This window comes from Trichomycterus rosablanca, chromosome 15 (assembly GCF_030014385.1).
Source record: "Trichomycterus rosablanca isolate fTriRos1 chromosome 15, fTriRos1.hap1, whole genome shotgun sequence".
NCBI lineage: Eukaryota > Metazoa > Chordata > Actinopteri > Siluriformes > Trichomycteridae > Trichomycterus > Trichomycterus rosablanca.
The window spans coordinates 19,823,807-19,842,980 of NC_086002.1; the positions used below are offsets into that span (position 1 = coordinate 19,823,807).

The window sequence follows — 19,174 nt, forward strand, 5'->3', positions numbered from 1 at the left end:
AGCATTAGCATCTGGAGGGATATAAACTGCAACAGTAACAATGCAGGAAACCTCTGGTGGTTATAATACCTGGTTATAAAGGGTCTACATGTTATAACCAGGTAATCCAGGTCAGCAGAGCAGTAGGTATTAACTATGACAGAGTCCATGCACCAGGTTTTGTTTACATAAAGACAAACACCACCACAGAAGCTCTTCATCAGTTCCACCACGCTGTGGTTTAGCTGCAGTCCATAAGCCTCTTCTGTGTCAGGGTCCAGATTTTTATTTTGTCATGGTATATTGGCAAGGAAGATACAAGGTAGTTTTAGCTTAGCGCGCTATCCTCCACATTTACCCTGTTTTGGCTCTTCCTGTTGAGATGAACAGCTCGCTTGGACGCGGTGTTCTGCTCACCTCTGGAAGTAGCCGGTTGAACTTGAATGGACGGTCCAAAACAACACTTAAAGCGGTATAAATGAATGTCCATCAGCGTCTGTCTGTCGTATGTGTAGTTCACACGAGTGATTCAAGTGAAAACGCAGTAAATTGGCAAATAAATAAACACTAGATCACTAAGCCTGGTGAGACGCTTGGGTGCATGCGCCGCCATCTTTCCCAAAGGTGGAAACATGTATTGTGATCAGATGAATCAGCATTTCAGGTCCTTTTATGGTAAAATGGACAGCGTGTGATCCAGACCAAAGACAAAAAGGATCCAGACTGTTGTCAGCAACATGTGCTGCCTTCAAGATGTCGTCTTTTCCAGGGATGTCCAGCATTTTTAACAAGACGATGCAAAACCACCTGCTGCACACATTACAAAGGCATAGCTGTGGAATAAGAGGGTACGGGTACTGGACTGGCCTGCCTGCAGTCCTGACCTGTCCCCAATAAAGAACAGTCCCAACTTTTTTGGAATGTGTTGCAGAAATGCAGGAATGGATGTTTATTAATAAATGAAATGAAGTTGAGCAGATAAAAGATGAAATATCTCAGCTTCATCCTGTCTGACATCAAATAAAAGTCAAAGTCAGTGTCAAGTCAAGTCAAGTCAACTTTATTTATATAGCGCTTTTTACAATATACATTGTCTCAAAGCAACTTTACAAAATCCAGGACCAACAGATACAAAAACCCCTGTTGAGCAAGCCGAGGGCGACTGTGGCAAGGAAAAACTCCCTGAAAATTACAGGAAGAAACCTTGAGAGGAACCAGACTCAGCAGGGCCCATCCTTCTTGGGTGGTCTGGAGGATACTTTAAATAAATACACGATTTACACAAATCATACAAACACAGAATTAAATGATCTAAAAGTCATAACTGGTAATAAATAGATAAATAAACAATTAAATAATAATAGAGTTGTTATCCGCTCTAGTCTTCAATAAAGTCTGTAGTGATTTCTTGTCGTTGCAATTACTCCAGACCCGTCACATCTGACAGGAGCAGCATCGTTGTCCCGGCAGTCTCGACTTTAATCCTTAACCTCGGCGGGTAAACAGGTTTCCATCAGAATGCCCTCGGGGTAAAACAACAGAGAATGTAGTTAATAATGTACAATGCTAGTTGACAAACAGTTTTACAGAGAGTTTTAGACTCCGGCAGCCCTTATTATTACAGCATAACTAAAAGGGAGAGCAAGCAGGTAACAAGGTCATGAAGGCTTTCACAGGACATCAGCGCCCACCTCTCCTACCCAAACCTGAGTGATTGGACAAGAGAGGCAGAACGACAGCGACCCAACATCCCTGATCACCACAAGTTTCTATGACCAAGAACCCCCAAGCTCTGCGCCTTTGTCTATATTAATCAAAAGCCTGAGAAAATAAATATGTTTTCAGTCTAGACTTAAACATTGAGACTGTGTCCGAATCCCGAACAGAGGCAGGAAGATTATTCCAAAGTTGTGGAGCTTTGTAAGAAAACGCTCTTCCACCAGCTGTGGTCTTTTTAATTTTAGGAACTATAAGTAACCCTGCATCTTGTGAACGAAGTGGACGTGCTGGGTTGTAGTAATTAATAAGCTCACTCAGATACTGTGGAGCCAGACCATGTAGCGCTTTATAGGTTAGTAAAAGTATTTTGTAATCAATGCGAAATTTAACTGGCAGCCAGTGTACAGATGATAGAACAGGAGTAATATGATCAATTTTTTTAGTTCTAGTTAGCACTCGAGCTGCTGCATTTTGAACTAACTGGAGTTTGTTTAAGGATCTACCAGAGCATCCAGTTAGAAGAGCATTACAATAATCTAACCGAGAAGTTATAAACGCATGGATCAGTTTTTCGGTGTCATTAACAGATAGTATATTTCTTATTTTAGAGATATTACGCAAATGATAGAAAGCAACTCTAGTAATATTATTAATGTGTGTATCAAAGGAGAGATCTGAATCTATTGTGACACCTAAGTTTTTTACATCTGGGCTGGGAGTAACAGAGAACGTGTTTAAGTTTAGCACTAGGTTAGACAACTTGTCTCTTGCAGCTTTAGAGCCAACAAGTAAAACCTCAGTTTTATCTGAATTAAGTAAAAGAAAATTACACGACATCCAGTTTTTTATGTCGTTTACACAATCTTCAATCTTACTGATTGTGTCAGTATCATTTGGTTTGGCTGATATATACAGCTGTGTGTCATCTGCATAGCAGTGAAAGTTTATGCCATGTTTATGAATAATTTCACCTAGTGGAAGCATATAGAGTGTAAATAATAGCGGTCCAAGTACCGACCCCTGTGGAACACCACACTTTACTTTTGTAGTTTCTGAGCATTTATTATTTACATAAACGAATTGAGAGCGGTCAGTCAAATATGATTGAAACCAAGAGAGTGCGAGTCCTTTAACACCTACTGTATTTTCTAGCCTCTCCAGTAAAATGTTATGATCGACCGTATCAAACGCTGCACTAAGATCTAATAGAACAAGAAAAGAGACACATCCATTATCAGAAGACATGAACAACTCGTTAACTACTCTAATTAATGCGGTTTCGGTACTATGGTTGGGTCTAAATCCTGATTGAAATTTTTCATGAATACAATTTTCATTCAAATAAGAACATAATTGTTTGGAAACAACTTTTTCTAATATCTTTGAGACAAAAGGAAGGTTTGAAATTGGCCTATAATTAGATAAAACATGTGGATCAAGATTAGGTTTTTTAATCAGGGGTTTAATAACAGCACTTTTAAACAATTTAGGTACATACCCAAGGCTAAGGGATGCATTGATTAATGTAAGCAGGGGCTCTACAATAGCTGGGAGTAAATCTTTAAGTAAACGAGTTGGAACAGGATCGAGTATACACGATGATGACTTCGATGATTTAATCAACACAGTTAGTTCATTTTGGGAGATTGGATTAAAGGAATTTAGTTGGATTAACTCGTTACTATTATCACCAATGCTGCTCGGAGTGAGTCCATACTTAACATTGGCAAGTGACACACTCTGACTCTGAAGTCGTATTTTTTCTATCTTGTCATTAAAGAATTTTAAAAAATCATCGCTGGTACAGTCAGGCGGTATATTAGATTCAGTTTCATTGACGTTTTTAGTTAATTTGGACACTGTCTCAAAAAGGAATCTAGGATTGTTTTTATTTTTCTCTATTAGGGATGAATAATATACAGATTTAGCTTTTATAAGTGCATGTTTATACTCAGTTAGAGCATCTTTCCAAGCAATCTTATACACCTCCAGTGTAGTGTGACGCCACTTGCGTTCTAATTTCCGTGCTGCTTGTTTAAGTGCGCATGTGTGGTCATTGTACCATGGAGCAAGTTTTTTCTCCCTAATTAGTTTAGTTTTGAGTGGGGCTACGTTATCTAAGGTTGTGCGCAGTACGGTCTCTAGGTTTTGAGTTGCCTGATCTAGTTCTTTAGGTTCCGATGCTGATATATTTGGTAATTCTGGTAGGCAGTTTATAAACGCTGCTGCAGTTGCAGATGTAATAGTGCACATTTAAAACAATGTGGTTGCTGTATATTATTGGACAGGGACACTTCATATATTAGTAGGGAGTGATCAGAGATTAAGTCATTCTGTGGTATAATTTCCAGGTTGTCTATGTTTATACCATAAGTGTAAGAAAATCTGTGTTTTATTATTATTTAGATTTTCCATACTGTCCCAACTTTTTCTGATTTAAGGTTGTATTGTTATTATTAAATCTGCTGAAACCCTGTTTGAACAAAGGTTTATAGGTCTTTTTTTTTGACAGATAGTATAGAAGTACGTGTCTGTTAGTTCTAACTTCTACCAACAATAACAACCTTATTATTTTCTTCACAAAACAAAGACATTTCAGGTGAAGGATTTTTAATCCCTGTGGAACACGTCACCTCTGAGGAACATCTCACCCCAGTGGACCAACAGTGTGGAGGTTTCCAGATGAAGCCTGTGAAGAAGGAAGAAGCTGAAGATAAAGATGAACTCAGTAAGATATTTTTTATCTTGAGTAAAATAAGATTTTGATTGAATAGAATCAGAGGCAGCTGGGATGAAGCATCATACAGTGAAAGCTTGTATTGTGCTCATGCAGATCAGTGTGAGCAGGAAATGATGAATGCAGGATGAATCACGTTACAGGACTTTAGTATCAGATCTCAGTTTAACATTTACTAACAATCTTTATTATTTATAATGTTATTAATGTATTTGATTATAATGTTATAAATGTATTTGATGATTTATAATGTTATAAATGTATTTGATGATTTATAATGTTATAAATGTATTTGATGATTTATAATGTTATAAATGTATTTGATGATTTATAATGTTATAAATGTATTTGATGATTTATAATGTTATAAATGTATTTGATGATTTATAATGTTATAAATGTATTTGATGATTTATAATGTTATAAATGTATTTGATGATTTATAATGTTATAAATGTATTTGATTATTTATAATGTTATAAATGTATTTGATGATTTATAATGTTATAAATGTATTGGATGATTTATAATGTTATAAATGTATTTGAAGATTTTATAATGTTATAAATGTATTTATTATTTATAATGTTATAAATGTATTTGATGATATATAATGTTATAAATGTATTGGATTATTTATAATGTTATAAATGTATTTGATGATTTATAATGTTATAAATGTATTTGATGATTTATAATGTTATAAATGTATTTGATGATTTATAATGTTATAAATGTATTGGATTATTTATAATGTTATAAATGTATTTGATTATTTATGTTATAAATGTATTGGATTATTTATAATGTTATAAATGTATTGGATTATTTATAATGTTATAAATGTATTTGATTATTTATAATGTTATAAATGTATTTGATTATTTATAATGTTATAAATGTATTTTATTATTTTCTGCTTCAGAACTGAACAAGTATTTCTGCTGCTCCTCGTGTCCACGTTCCTCTACAACCCAAAATCACCTCCACAATCACATCAAGAGCTGCAACAATGTTAAATATGAGACTCTGGTGAAGATTAAGACTGAACATGAGGATCTGACGCCCACCAGAAGCTCCAGTAATCAGCAAACCTCCTCTGGTACTGTCAGCATTAACACGTCTCTCAGTCCCACACAGGAAGAAGGAAACGTCTGCTCACAGTGTGGGAAGAGCTTCAAGTACCAGTGTCATCTCAAAATACACCAGCGCATTCACACTGGAGAAAAACCGTATCAGTGCTCAGAGTGTGCGAAGAGTTTTAATCAACAGAGTAATCTCAAAAAACACCAGCGAATTCACGCTGGAGAGAAACCGTATCAGTGCTTACAGTGTGGGAAGAGTTTTAATACACAGAGTGCTCTCAAAGAACACCAGCGCATTCACACTGGAGAGAAACCATATCAGTGCTCTCAGTGTGGGAAGAGTTTTAATTATCGGAGTCATCTCAAATCACATCAGCGCATTCACACTGGAGAGAATCTGTATCAGTGCTCACAGTGTGGGAAGAGTTTTATTGAACAGAGTGATCTCAAAAAACACCAGCGCATTCACACTGGAGAGAAACCGTATCATTGCTCACAGTGTGGAAAGAGTTTTTATACACAGAGTCATCTCAAAATACATCAGCGCATTCACACTGGAGAGAAACCGTATCAGTGCTTACAGTGTGGAAAGAGTTTTAATCAACAGAGTACTCTCAAAATACATCAGCGCATTCACACTGGAGAGAAACCGTATCAGTGCTTACAGTGTGGAAAGAGTTTTAATAGACAAAGTGATCTGAAAACACACCAGCGCATTCACACTGGAGAGAAACCATATCAGTGCTCAGAGTGTGAGAAGAGTTTTAATACACAGAGTAAATTCAAAAGACACCAGCGCATTCACACTGGAGAGAAACCATATCAGTGCTCAGAGTGTGAGAAGAGTTTTAATACACAGAGTCATCTCAAAAGACACCAGCGCATTCACATTGGAGAGAAACCGTATCAGTGCTCACAGTGTGAAAAGAGTTTTAATAGACAAAGTGATCTGAAAACACACCAGCGCATTCACACTGGAGAGAAACCATATCAGTGCTCAGAGTGTGAGAAGAGTTTTAATACACAGAGTCATCTCAAAAGACACCAGCGCATTCACATTGGAGAGAAACTGTATCAGTGCTCACAGTGTGGAAAGAGTTTTAATAGACAAAGTGATCTGAAAACACACCAGCGCATTCACACTGGAGAGAAACCATATCAGTGCTCAGAGTGTGAGAAGAGTTTTAATACACAGAGTAAACTCAAAAGACACCAGCGCATTCACAGTGGAGAGAAACCATGCTCACAGTGTAAGAAGAGTTTTACTCAACCAGGTAATCTCAAAGAACACCAGTGCATTCACACACAATTACAGAAACTGTATCAGTGCTCACAGAGTGGGAAGAGTAATCTGAAAACACACCATTTATCAGTGCTAAGACACAAGTGTGACACATCAGATTGTACCAAACAAGCTAAATTAATAAATTAATAGCTAATAATTAATTACAGGGTACCACTGTCAGTTTTTAGGGAAATTACCAGGAAATCCAAACTTATAACGGATCAGTTTGTTAGGTCGATTATTTCTCTCACTCAGGGAATCAAATTCGCAGCGCTATATTCTGAATCATTCAAATATTTATTGAACTCTAACACATAACACAAACAATTACATAATTATTAAATTATTAACGTATTACATTAATAAGTAAATAGTAATAATAAAAGTATAAATCTTTAGGTTAAACTATTACTGAAAAATAATATGTGATTATCTATAGTGGAGTGAATGGTGGGTAGAACCAGGAGGTTTAGAGCCTGATGTAAGTGAATGCTATCAGCTAATACTGGAAGTGAATTGAAAAAAAAAAAAAGGTATTGGATCAGCTAGCATATATTGGTCTTAGTGATACTGTGCTTGATTGGTTTTCTTCATACATTTCTGGACGTGTACAGTATGTTCAACTCTGAAACTTTCATTCACAGTCATCTCCTGTTACTAGTGGTGTCCCTCAGGGCTCTGTCCTGGGGCCTCTACTATTTTTAAAATCTTCTCTTTCTAATTCTAACAAATTCTCAGTGATGATGGAGAACTCAGTCGTCTCTCCTTCCACTCACAATCTTTCATTTCATGCACATATTAACAATATCACACAATCTGCATATTTCTATTTACTAGGGCTGTCGAAGTTAACGCAATAATAACGCATTAATGCGATCTCAATTTAACGCGATTTTAAAAAATAGTGCCGTTAACACAAATTCTATACAGGAAAAATTTACCTGTACAGGCAGTGAGTACCATGTAGAATTACATCACGAAGACCCGCATTGTTATGTTTTGTACTTAACCACGAAATACAAATGACACTAGTTATGTGGAGAACGAGTTGTTTTTATTGCTTAATCCACAACTTGGAGCATCACACTTAAACATAACACGCTGTTACCGGCTGGTCACCTGATACACATATCAGCTCAGTGACGTACAACACACAGTGGTAACGTGATACGCAGATCACGTAAATGATATATATCACACGCATGATAATAATAAGCTTTTTTCTCTCTTAATTTTCCCCGACAAGTGAAAAACCAAAATATAGCAACCTTTACATTATGAGGAAGAATTACAATACTTTTTCATTTCAAGAATATGATACAGACTGACCAACACTGTTAAGCCAAATCAGCATTGGAAATTGACTTTACTTTTAATTGCCTTCTACAATGCTGGTACTTCTTAAAACTGAATATTTTCTTTTAAACAGAAGTGTTATTTAAATGCTATTAAATTGTTTTCCAACAAAACCCGCCCTATTTGGCGGATAACCGCTCAATCTGGCAACACTGGAACGCGTTGTTCTTATTATCGCGTTAACTTCGACAGCCCTAATAAAAACGTATTCTGATATCCAGTTAGCAGCAAGGGTTTATATAGCAGCAGGTAGAATAAGGTGAGAATAAGGTGCAAAAACAATGCAATACTGTGCAAAGATGCAAGTAATATAGTCACTAGTATGAGTTGTCAGAACCCAGGGAACAAGACTGTGTTGATTGTGAATGAGTTTTTGTGTATGTTAGTGTATGTGCACCGATCAGCCATAACATTAAAACCACCTCCTTTAAAAAAAAAAAAAGTGAAATTAATCGCGATTACAAATTTTAATCGTTTGACGGCCCTACTATTTACGTAACATAAATCATCTACGTCCATTCCTTTCTCCTACAACCCCTGGCAAAAATTATGGAATCACCACTCTTGGAAGATGTTCTGTCAATTGTTTAATTTTGTAGAAAAAAAATAAATCAGACATGCCACAAAACTATCATTTTTCAAAATGTCAACCTTCTGGCATTAAGAAACAATAAAAAAAAAGAAACAAATATAATAGTTGTGGTCAGTCACAATTGCTTCTTTTAGATCAAGTAGAGGAAAGAAATATGGAATCACTCAAATCTGAGGAAAAAAATATGGAATCACTCTATAATTTGCAGTTTAAAAACAAAACATCTGCAGCAGATTAGATTTGCTAATTATTCTTATAAAACTCCTTCAAGAAGATAAATCATTGTGGAATGTCGCAAAAGATGTTGGTTGTTCCCAGTAAGCTGTGTTTAAAATCTGGACCAAGTACAAACAAAATGGGAAGGTTGTAAAAGGGAAGCATACTGGTAGACCAAGTAAGACATCAAAGCATCAAGATAGAAAACTTAAAGCAATATGTCTTGAAAACAGAAAATGCACAACAAAACAAATGAGAAACAAGTGGCCGGAAAGTGGAGTCAATGTCTGTGACTGAACTGTAAGAAATCACCTAAAAGAAATGGGATTTACATACAGAAAAGCCAAACAAAAGCCATCATTAACACCTAAAAAGAAAAGAACAAGGTTAAAGTAGGCTAAAGAAAAGCAATCGTGGACTGTGGGTGACTGGATAAAAGTGATCTTCAGTGATGAATCGCGAATCTGCATTGGGCAAGGTGATGATGCTGGAACTTTTGTTTGGTGTCTGTCCAATGAAATTTATGAAGATAACTGCCTAAAGAAAACATGTTAATTTCCACAGTTGTTGATGATATGGGCCTGCATGTCGGGTAAAGGCACAGGGGAGATGGTCTTCAATAAATGCCAAAGTCCACATTGAAATTTTGGACGCTTTTCTTATTCCATCAGTTGAAAGGATGTTTGGTGATGATGACTTCATTTTTCAAGATGATAATGCATCTTGCCATAGGGCAAAGGACGTGAAAACTTTCCTTCAAGAAAACAAATAATGTCAATGGCATGGCCTGCAAATAGTCCGGATCTCAATCCATTTGAAAATCTCTGGTGGAAATTGAAGAAAATGGTCAATGACAAGGTTCCAACCTGCAAAGCTGATTTGGCAACAGCAATAAGAGACAGTTGAAGGCAGATTGATGAAGAATACTGTTTGTCATTAGTTAACTCCATGCCTCAGAGAGTTTAAACCATTATAAAAGCCAGAAATGGTGCAACAAAGTAATAATGGTGCAGTGTTTTCTAATGATTCCATAATTTTTTCCTCAGATTTGAGTGATTCCATATTGTTTTCCTCTACTTGATCTAAAAAAAAGCAATTGTGACTGACCACAACTATTATATTTGTTTCTTTTTTTATTGTTTCTTAATGCCAGAGGGTTGACAGTTTGAGAAATGATAGTTTTGTGGCATGTCTGTGATTTTTTTTTTTTCTACAAAATTAAACAATTGAAAGAACATCTTCCAAGAGTGGTGATTCCATAATTTTTGCCAGGGGTTGTAGAAGTGCTGCTGCTCTTGTTCATGCCCTGGTCACATCCCAAATTGATTATTGTAACTCTCTCCTTTTTGGTCTACCTCATAAAGCTATACATAAACTTTAATTCGTTCAGAATTCTGCCACTCGTATTATCTCTAGAACCTTCCACTCAACATGTTACTCCAGTTCTCAAGCAGCTTCACTGGCTTCCTGTCCAGTATCACATATTTAAAATCCTCCTCCTTATGTTCAAAGCTCCTCCATAATTTAGCACCTCCATATCTCTCTGATCTTCTTCATGTCTACACTCCTTACTGTACATTCAGATCTTCATCTGTCTTCCAATTATCTACTTCTTTGGTCTGTCTACTATTGGGGCTAGAGCTTTTAGCTACTCTGCCCCACGTCTTTGGAACTCTCTCCCTCTTGACATTCGCACCATTGAATCATTCCCTAGTTTTAAAACATGCCTTAAACGTACTTCTTTAAACTAGCCTACCCTTAATCTGTCATTTATTATGTACAGATGTTTTGTATTGTAAGGTGTCCTTAAGTGTTTTGAAAGGCGCCAATAAATGAAATGTATTATTTTTTATATGTTGGCGCAGATGTTATTTTTCTAACTTTTTTTCACACATTTTTCTGGTTAGGCTTATATAACTTGGTACAATTAGTTTGGTACAATCTGATGTTTTCATATGGTCATTTATGTATATTGTTTGTTATTACTTGTTTGTTAATAAAATATCTACATGATTCCTGAAATCTTCTGTCCTTTTTTCATATAAATAAAAATATGTTTAGCCTCACTGTGCACAAAACAGTCGTGAAGAGCAGAAATGGTTACCGCTGGCCAGGTTTTTACCTGGTTTAGTTCTGGTTTATAGCAACTGGTGAGCGGTCTGTACGCTGGAATCAGCATAACAGAGATTTGGTGTGAGTACCCACAAAGTCCACATGTTGGTAGAATTTAGGGAGCACAGACTCGAGATTTGCATGATTAATAATAAACCGGCAATAATAAACAGTCCATCTGGATGAGTGTTGGCTAATAGCTCCATATATTTCACACAATGCATCCTTCACGTTTACGCTGGGGATATCAATTTTTACACTTAGCATTGATTGATAACTGGAATTCTGTGTTCAGTTCTATTGAGGATTGTGATGTTGTGAACTGCATAAACGTCATAGCAGGCAAGGAGAGGTGCGAGGAAAACCACTGCACAAGGGACTTCTATTCCAACCCAATGTGTTTATTTTCACTATTTACAGGTGCTCCAAGTTAATACTATTTACAAACATATATACAATATTTACAAGCTGGGTGAAATATATATATATGTATATATATATATATATATGTATATATATATATATATATATATATATATATATATATATATATATATATATATATATATATATATATTAGGGCTGTCAAACGATTAAAAATTTTAATCACGATTAATCTCAGAATTTCATATAGTTAATCGCGAATAATCGCATTACAAAAAATCTGTGTAAATGTTATAGAAAACAAGGATTTTTAAGTGAAATGTTACAATTAAAATGGTGAACACATTTTATGCTGAATGTACTTATGTTAAAAACTGCTGGGACAAGAGAAAACTGTAAGGGAGTTTTATTCACTCACATACTAGGCAGTAATACTATCCAGCAGAGACCCCTGACTTCGTATATATGTCAGATTGTAGGTTAAAATTTCTCCATCAGCAAACATTGTAGATCAGCGGTGCTTTAGGTGGGATAAGGCGTAGTTATTGTAACAGACTTTTCTGTGGTTGTATCGTGACAAATGGTTTGATGGACGTTTCTACACGAAGTGAGTGTGTTTTGACCCTTTGGGGCTTCCATAGTTCATGGAATAGCATGCTTGGCTAACGCGATGACTCTAGCTGTCCGCTATTCGCTACCATAACAGAAAAAGTAATAAAAGTGTTCTGCTCCCGACAACTTGTGAATATACCGTGTATTTATTTCTTTTTTAAGAAAGTGTATCACTACGACGCTCGGTTACATTTGAGAAACGCCGTCTTAATGAGAGATGCTGTGCACGGTCAAGTCTCAACATAAACTACGGATGACTCGCAGAGCCAAATAGAATTTGCGTTAACGTCACTATTTTTTTTAATCGCGTTAAATTGAGATCGCGTTAATGCATAATTATCGCGTTAACTTCGACAGCCCTAATATATATATATATATATATACCTGTATATGTATGTATATATACAGTGTATCACAAAAGTGAGTACACCCCTCACATTTCTGCAGATATTTAAGTATATCTTTTCATGGGACAACACTGACAAAATGACACTTTGACACAATGAAAAGTAGTCTGTGTGCAGCTTATATAACAGTGTAAATGTATTCTTCCCTCAAAATAACTCAATATACAGCCATTAATGTCTAAACCACCGGCAACAAAAGTGAGTACACCCCTAAGAGACTACACCCCTAAATGTCCAAATTGAGCACTGCTTGTCATTTTCCCTCCAAAATGTCATGTGACTCGTTAGTGTTACTAGGTCTCAGGTGTGCATAGGGAGCAGGTGTGTTCAATTTAGTAGTACAGCTCTCACACTCTCTCATACTGGTCACTGAAAGTTCCAACATGGCACCTCATGGCAAAGAACTCTCTGAGGATCTTAAAAGACGAATTGTTGCGCTACATGAAGATGGCCAAGGCTACAAGAAGATTACCAACACCCTGAAACTGAGCTGCAGCACAGTGGCCAAGATCATCCAGCGTTTTAAAAGAGCAGGGTCCACTCAGAACAGACCTCGCGTTGGTCGTCCAAAGAAGCTGAGTGCACGTGCTCAGCATCACATCCAACTGCTGTCTTTGAAAGATAGGCGCAGGAGTGCTGTCAGCATTGCTGCAGAGATTGAAAAGGTGGGGGGTCAGCCTGTCAGTGCTCAGACCATACGCCGCACACTACATCAAATTGGTCTGCATGGCTGTCACCCCAGAAGGAAGCCTCTTCTGAAGTCTCTACACAAGAAAGCCCGCAAACAGTTTGCTGAAGACATGTCAACAAAGGACATGGATTACTGGAACCATGTCCTATGGTCTGACGAGACCAAGATTAATTTGTTTGGTTCAGATGGTCTCAAGCATGTGTGGCAGCAATCAGGTGAGGAGTACAAAGATAAGTGTGTCATGCCTACAGTCAAGCATGGTGGTGGGAATGCCATGGTCTGGGGCTGCATGAGTGCAGCAGGTGTTGGGGAGTTACATTTCATTGAGGGACACATGAACTCCAATATGTACTGTGAAATACTGAAGCAGAGCATGATCCCCTCCCTCCGGAAACTGGGTTGCAGGGCAGTGTTCCAGCATGATAATGACCCCAAACACACCTCTAAGACGACCACTGCTTTATTGAAGAGGCTGAGGGTAAAGGTGATGGACTGGCCAAGCATGTCTCCAGACCTAAACCCAATAGAACATCTTTGGGGCATCCTCAAGCGGAAGGTGGAGGAGCGCAAAGTCTCGAATATCCGCCAGCTCCGTGATGTCGTCATGGAGGAGTGGAAAAGCATTCCAGTGGCAACCTGTGAAGCTCTGGTAAACTCCATGCCCAGGAGAGTTAAGGCAGTTCTGGGAAATAATGGTGGCCACACAAAATATTGACACTTCAGGAACTTTCACTAAGGGGTGTACTCACTTTTGTTGTCGGTGGTTTAGACATTAATGGCTGTATATTGAGTTTTTTTGAGGGAAGAATAAATTTACACTGTTATATAAGCTGCACACAGACTACTTTTCATTGTGTCAAAGTGTCATTTTGTCAGTGTTGTCCCATGAAAAGATATACTTAAATATCTGCAGAAATGTGAGGGGTGTACTCACTTTTGTGATACACTGTATATATATATATATATATATATATATATATATATACAACCCCTGGCAAAAATTATGGAATCACCACTCTTGGAAGATGTTCTTTCAATTGTTTAATTTTGTAGAAAATAAATAAATCACAGACATGCCACAAAACTATCATTTCTCAAACTGTCAACCCTCTGGCATTAAGAAACAATAAAAAAAGAAACAAATATAATAGTTGTGGTCAGTCACAATTGCTTTTTTTTAGATCAAGTAGAGGAAAAAAATATGGAATCACTCAAATCTGAGGAAAAAATTATGGAATCATTAGAAAACACTGCACCATTATTACTTTGTTGCACCACTTCTGGCTTTTATAATGGTTTAAACTCTCTGAGGCATGGAGTTAACTAATGAAAAACAGTATTCTTCATCAATCTGCCTTCAACTGTCTCTTATTGCTGTTGCCAGATCAGCTTTGCAGGTTGGAACCTTGTCATTGACCATTTTCTTCAATTTCCACCAGAGATTTTCAAATGGATTGAGATCCAGACTATTTGCAGGCCATGCCATTGACATTATATGTTTTCTTGAAGGAAAGTTTTCACGTCCTTTGCCCTATGGCAAGATGCATTATCATCTTGAAAAATGAAGTCATCATCACCAAACATCCTTTCAACTGATGGAATAAGAAAAGCGTCCAAAATTTCAATGTGGACTTTGGCATTTATTGAAGACCATCTCCCCTGTGCCTTTACCCGACATGCAGGCCCATATCATCAACAACTGTGGAAATTAACATGTTTTCTTTAGGCAGTTATCTTCATAAATTTCATTGGACAGACACCAAACAAAAGTTCCAGCATCATCACCTTGCCCAATGCAGATTCGCGATTCATCACTGAAGATCACTTTTATCCAGTCACCCACAGTCCACGATTGCTTTTCTTTAGCCTACTTTAACCTTGTTCTTTTCTTTTTAGGTGTTAATGATGGCTTTTGTTTGGCTTTTCTGTATGTAAATCCCATTTCTTTTAGGTGATTTCTTACAGTTCAGTCACAGACATTGACTCCACTTTCCGGCCACTTGTTTCTCATTTGTTTTGTTGTGCATTTTCTGTTTTCAAGACATATTGCTTTAAGTTTTCTATCTTGATGCTTTGATGTCTTACTTGGTCTACCAGTATGCTTCCCTTTTACAACCTTCCCATTTTGTTTGTACTTGGTCCAGATTTTAAACACAGCTTACTGGGAACAACCAACATCTTTTGCGACATTCCACATTTATCTTCTTGAAGGAGTTTTATAATCCTCTCATTTGTTTCAACTGACATATCTTGTGTTGGAACCATGATTCATGACAATCTGCTTTGTGCAACAGCTCTCTGAGGTGTAAGCACTCTTTTTAAACTGAAGAATAATTAGCAAATCTAATCTGCTGCAGATGTTTTGTTTTTAAACTGCAAATTACAGAGTGATTCCATATTTTTTTCCTCAGATTTGAGTGATTCCATATTTCTTTCCTCTACTTGATCTAAAAGAAGCAATTGTGACTGACCACAACTATTATATTTGTTTCTTTTTTTTTATTTATTGTTTCTTAATGCCAGAAGGTTGACATTTGAAAAATGATAGTTTTGTGGCATGTCTGTGATTTATTTTTTTTCTACAAAATTAAACAATTGACAGAACATCTTCCAAGAGTGGTGATTCCATAATTTTTGCCAGGGGTTGTATATATATATATATATATATATATATATATATATATATATACAGGGGTTGGACAAAATAACTGAAACACCTGTCATTTTAGTGTGGGAGGTTTCATGGCTAAATTGGACCAGTCTGGTGGCCAATCTTCATTAATTGCACATTGCACCAGTAAGAGCAGAGTGTGAAGGTTCAATTAGCAGGGTAAGAGCACAGTTTTGCTCAAAATATTGCAATGCACACAACATTATGGGTGACATACCAGAGTTCAAAAGAGGACAAATTGTTGGTGCACGTCTTGCTGGCGCATCTGTGACCAAGACAGCAAGTCTTTGTGATGTATCAAGAGCCACGGTATCCAGGGTAATGTCAGCATACCACCAAGAAGGACAGACCACATCCGACAGGATTAACTGTGGACGCAAGAGGAAGCTGTCTGAAAGGGATGTTCGGGTGCTAACCCGGATTGTATCCAAAAAACATAAAACCACGGCTGCCCAAATCACGGCAGAATTAAATGTGCACCTCGACTCTCCTGTTTCCACCAGAACTGTCCGTCGGGAGCTCCACAGGGTCGATATACACGGCCGGGCTGCTATAGCCAAACCTTTGGTCACTCGTGCCAATGCCAAACGTCGGTTTCAATGGTGCAAGGAGCGCAAATCTTGGGCTGTGGACAATGTGAAACATGTATTGTTCTCTGATGAGTCCACCTTTACTGTTTTCCCCACATCCGGGAGAGTTACGGTGTGGAGAAGCCCCAAAGAAGCGTACCACCCAGACTGTTGCATGCCCAGAGTGAAGCATGGGGGTGGATCAGTGATGGTTTGGGCTGCCATATCATGGCATTCCCTTGGCCCAATACTTGAGCTAGATGGGCGCGTCACTGCCAAGGACTACCGAACCATTCTGGAGGACCATGTGCATCCAATGGCGGTGCCGTGTATCAGGATGACAATGCACCAATACACACAGCAAGACTGGTGAAAGATTGGTTTGATGAACATGAAAGTGAAGTTGAACATCTCCCATGGCCTGCACAGTCACTAGATCTAAATATTATTGAGCCACTTTGGGGTGTTTTGGAGAAGCGAGTCAGGAAACGTTTTCCTCCACCAGCATCACGTAGTGACCTGGCCACTATCCTGCAAGAAGAATGGCTTAAAATCCCTCTGACCACTGTGCAGGACTTGTATATGTCATTTCCAAGACGAATTGACGCTGTATTGGCCGCAAAAGGAGGCCCTACACCATACTAATAAATTATTGTGGTCTAGAACCAGGTGTTTCAGTTATTTTGTCCAACCCCTGTATATATATATATGTATGTATATATATATATATATATATATATATATATATATATATATATATATATATATATATATATATATATATATATATATATATATTTATGTATATACAGGGGTTGGACAAAATAACTGAAACACCTGTCATTTTAGTGTGGGAGGTTTCATGGCTAAATTGGACCAGTCTGGTGGCCAATCTTCATTAATTGCACATTGCACCAGTAAGAGCAGAGTGTGAAGGTTCAAGTAGCAGAGTAAGAGCACAGTTTTGCTCAAAATATTGCAATGCACACAACATTATGGGTGACATACCAGAGTTCAAAAGAGGACAAATTGTTGGTGCACGTCTTGCTGGCGCATCTGTGACCAAGACAGCAAGTCTTTGTGATGTATCAAGAGCCACGGTATCCAGGGTAATGTCAGCATACCACCAAGAAGGACAAACCACATCCAACAGGATTAACTGTGGACGCAAGAGGAAGCTGTCTGAAAGGGATGTTCGGGTGCTAACCCGGATTGTATCCAAAAAACATAAAACCACGGCTGCCCAAATCACGGCAGAATTAAATGTGCACCTCAACTCTCCTGTTTTCACCAGAACTGTCCGTCGGGAGCTCCACAGGGTCAATATACACGGCCGGGCTGCTATAGCCAAACCTTTGGTCACTCGTGCCAATGCCAAACGTCGGTTTCAATGGTGCAAGGAGCGCAAAACTTGGGCTGTGGACAATGTGAAACATGTATTGTTCTCTGATGAGTCCACCTTTACTGTTTTCCCCACATCCGGGAGATTCTTTATGGAAAATCTGGTGAAAACTAAGATGGTCAAAATTATTAGCCCCCATGTGATTTTGTGCTTTCAAAACAAATGAACTGGGTTTGAAACCACACCTGAGCAGTCAATTAGGTTTGAAAACACTCCTGAGCACTCAATTAGCACTGAACCTTATTTAAGTGACTCCAATAAGCAGAGTTCGTATCTTTTGACTGCTTGAATGAAAGGGATACTCTAGGGTTGCTCAATAATCTTTGTAAGAAGCAATATCATCATGCCAAAAAGCAAAGAAATCAGTCTGAACCTCAGACAGAAGATAGTGGACCTTCATCTTTAGGGGGAAGGATATACTGCCATTTCCAAGCGTTTCATGATTTCTAGAACAGCTGTGCGTTGCATCATTGCAAAGCACAAAGAAACAAAGTCTGTTAAAAATAACCCTGGCCGTGGTCAAAGACGCAAGATTTCCAAAACTTTGCAGCAAAAATTAATCAGAGATGTCAACAAGAATCCCCGGACCTCTGCAAAGATGATTGTTGCTGAGCTGGCTTCCTCTGGACTTGATGTTTCACGCAAGACTGTTGTGAGGGCTCTTCATCGTGGTGGAGTTCGTTGTCATCGTCCAAGAAAAACCCCATTGCCCTTACAGCGGCACACCAAAGCCCAACTGAATTTTGGCAGAGACAATCTGAAACATAGGGGTGAGTTTTGGAAGTCTGTCCTTTGGTCTGATGAAATCAAACTTGAGCTGTTTGGGCATATGGATGCTGCTTTTGTTTGGCGTAGGAAGGGTGAGGCCTTCAACCCTAAAAATACTGTCCCCACAGTGAAGCATGCTGGTGGAAACATAATGCTGTGGGGCTGTTTTGCTGCTTCAGGGACAGGAAACCTTGTTCGGGTGCATGGGACCATGAAAAAAGAGAATTATGTGGATATTTTGAAGAATAACATCAAGACATCTGCTGCCAGTCTAGGGTTAGGTCGTCGCTGGGTCTTCCAACAAGACAATGACCCGAAGCATACATCAAAGTTAGTCAAAAACTTTTTGGAAGACACCAAAATCAAGGTTCTGGAGTGGCCCTCTCAGAGCCCTGATCTCAATCCTATCGAGAATCTGTGGATGGAGCGCAAGGTGTGATCGTGCAGCCCTATTTGATTCTCATCCAGTTCTTGATGCTTACATTTAGGTCATGAGTTCGATCCTCACACGGGGCAAGGCCTTTGATGTACCAGTTTAGTTACTGAGCCTAATCTAAGACCAGTTAGCAGACTGGTTTCATGTCATTAA

General features: G+C 38.0%; 2 protein-coding genes across 2 annotated transcripts in view; one reads left to right on the forward strand and one right to left on the reverse strand.

The window, feature by feature from the left end:
- LOC134328694 (NACHT, LRR and PYD domains-containing protein 3-like) overlaps nucleotides 1-19,174 on the reverse strand; it is a 235,750-nt gene that overhangs the window by 186,411 nt on the left and 30,165 nt on the right. The gene's annotated exons all lie outside the window — the stretch shown is intronic.
- LOC134329496 (zinc finger protein 271-like) lies at nucleotides 5,582-6,952 on the forward strand (the record flags this gene model as incomplete). Its single annotated transcript, XM_063010782.1, has 1 exon — nucleotides 5,582-6,952. A coding segment is annotated over one exon (1,371 nt), but the record flags the coding sequence as incomplete, so codon positions are not given.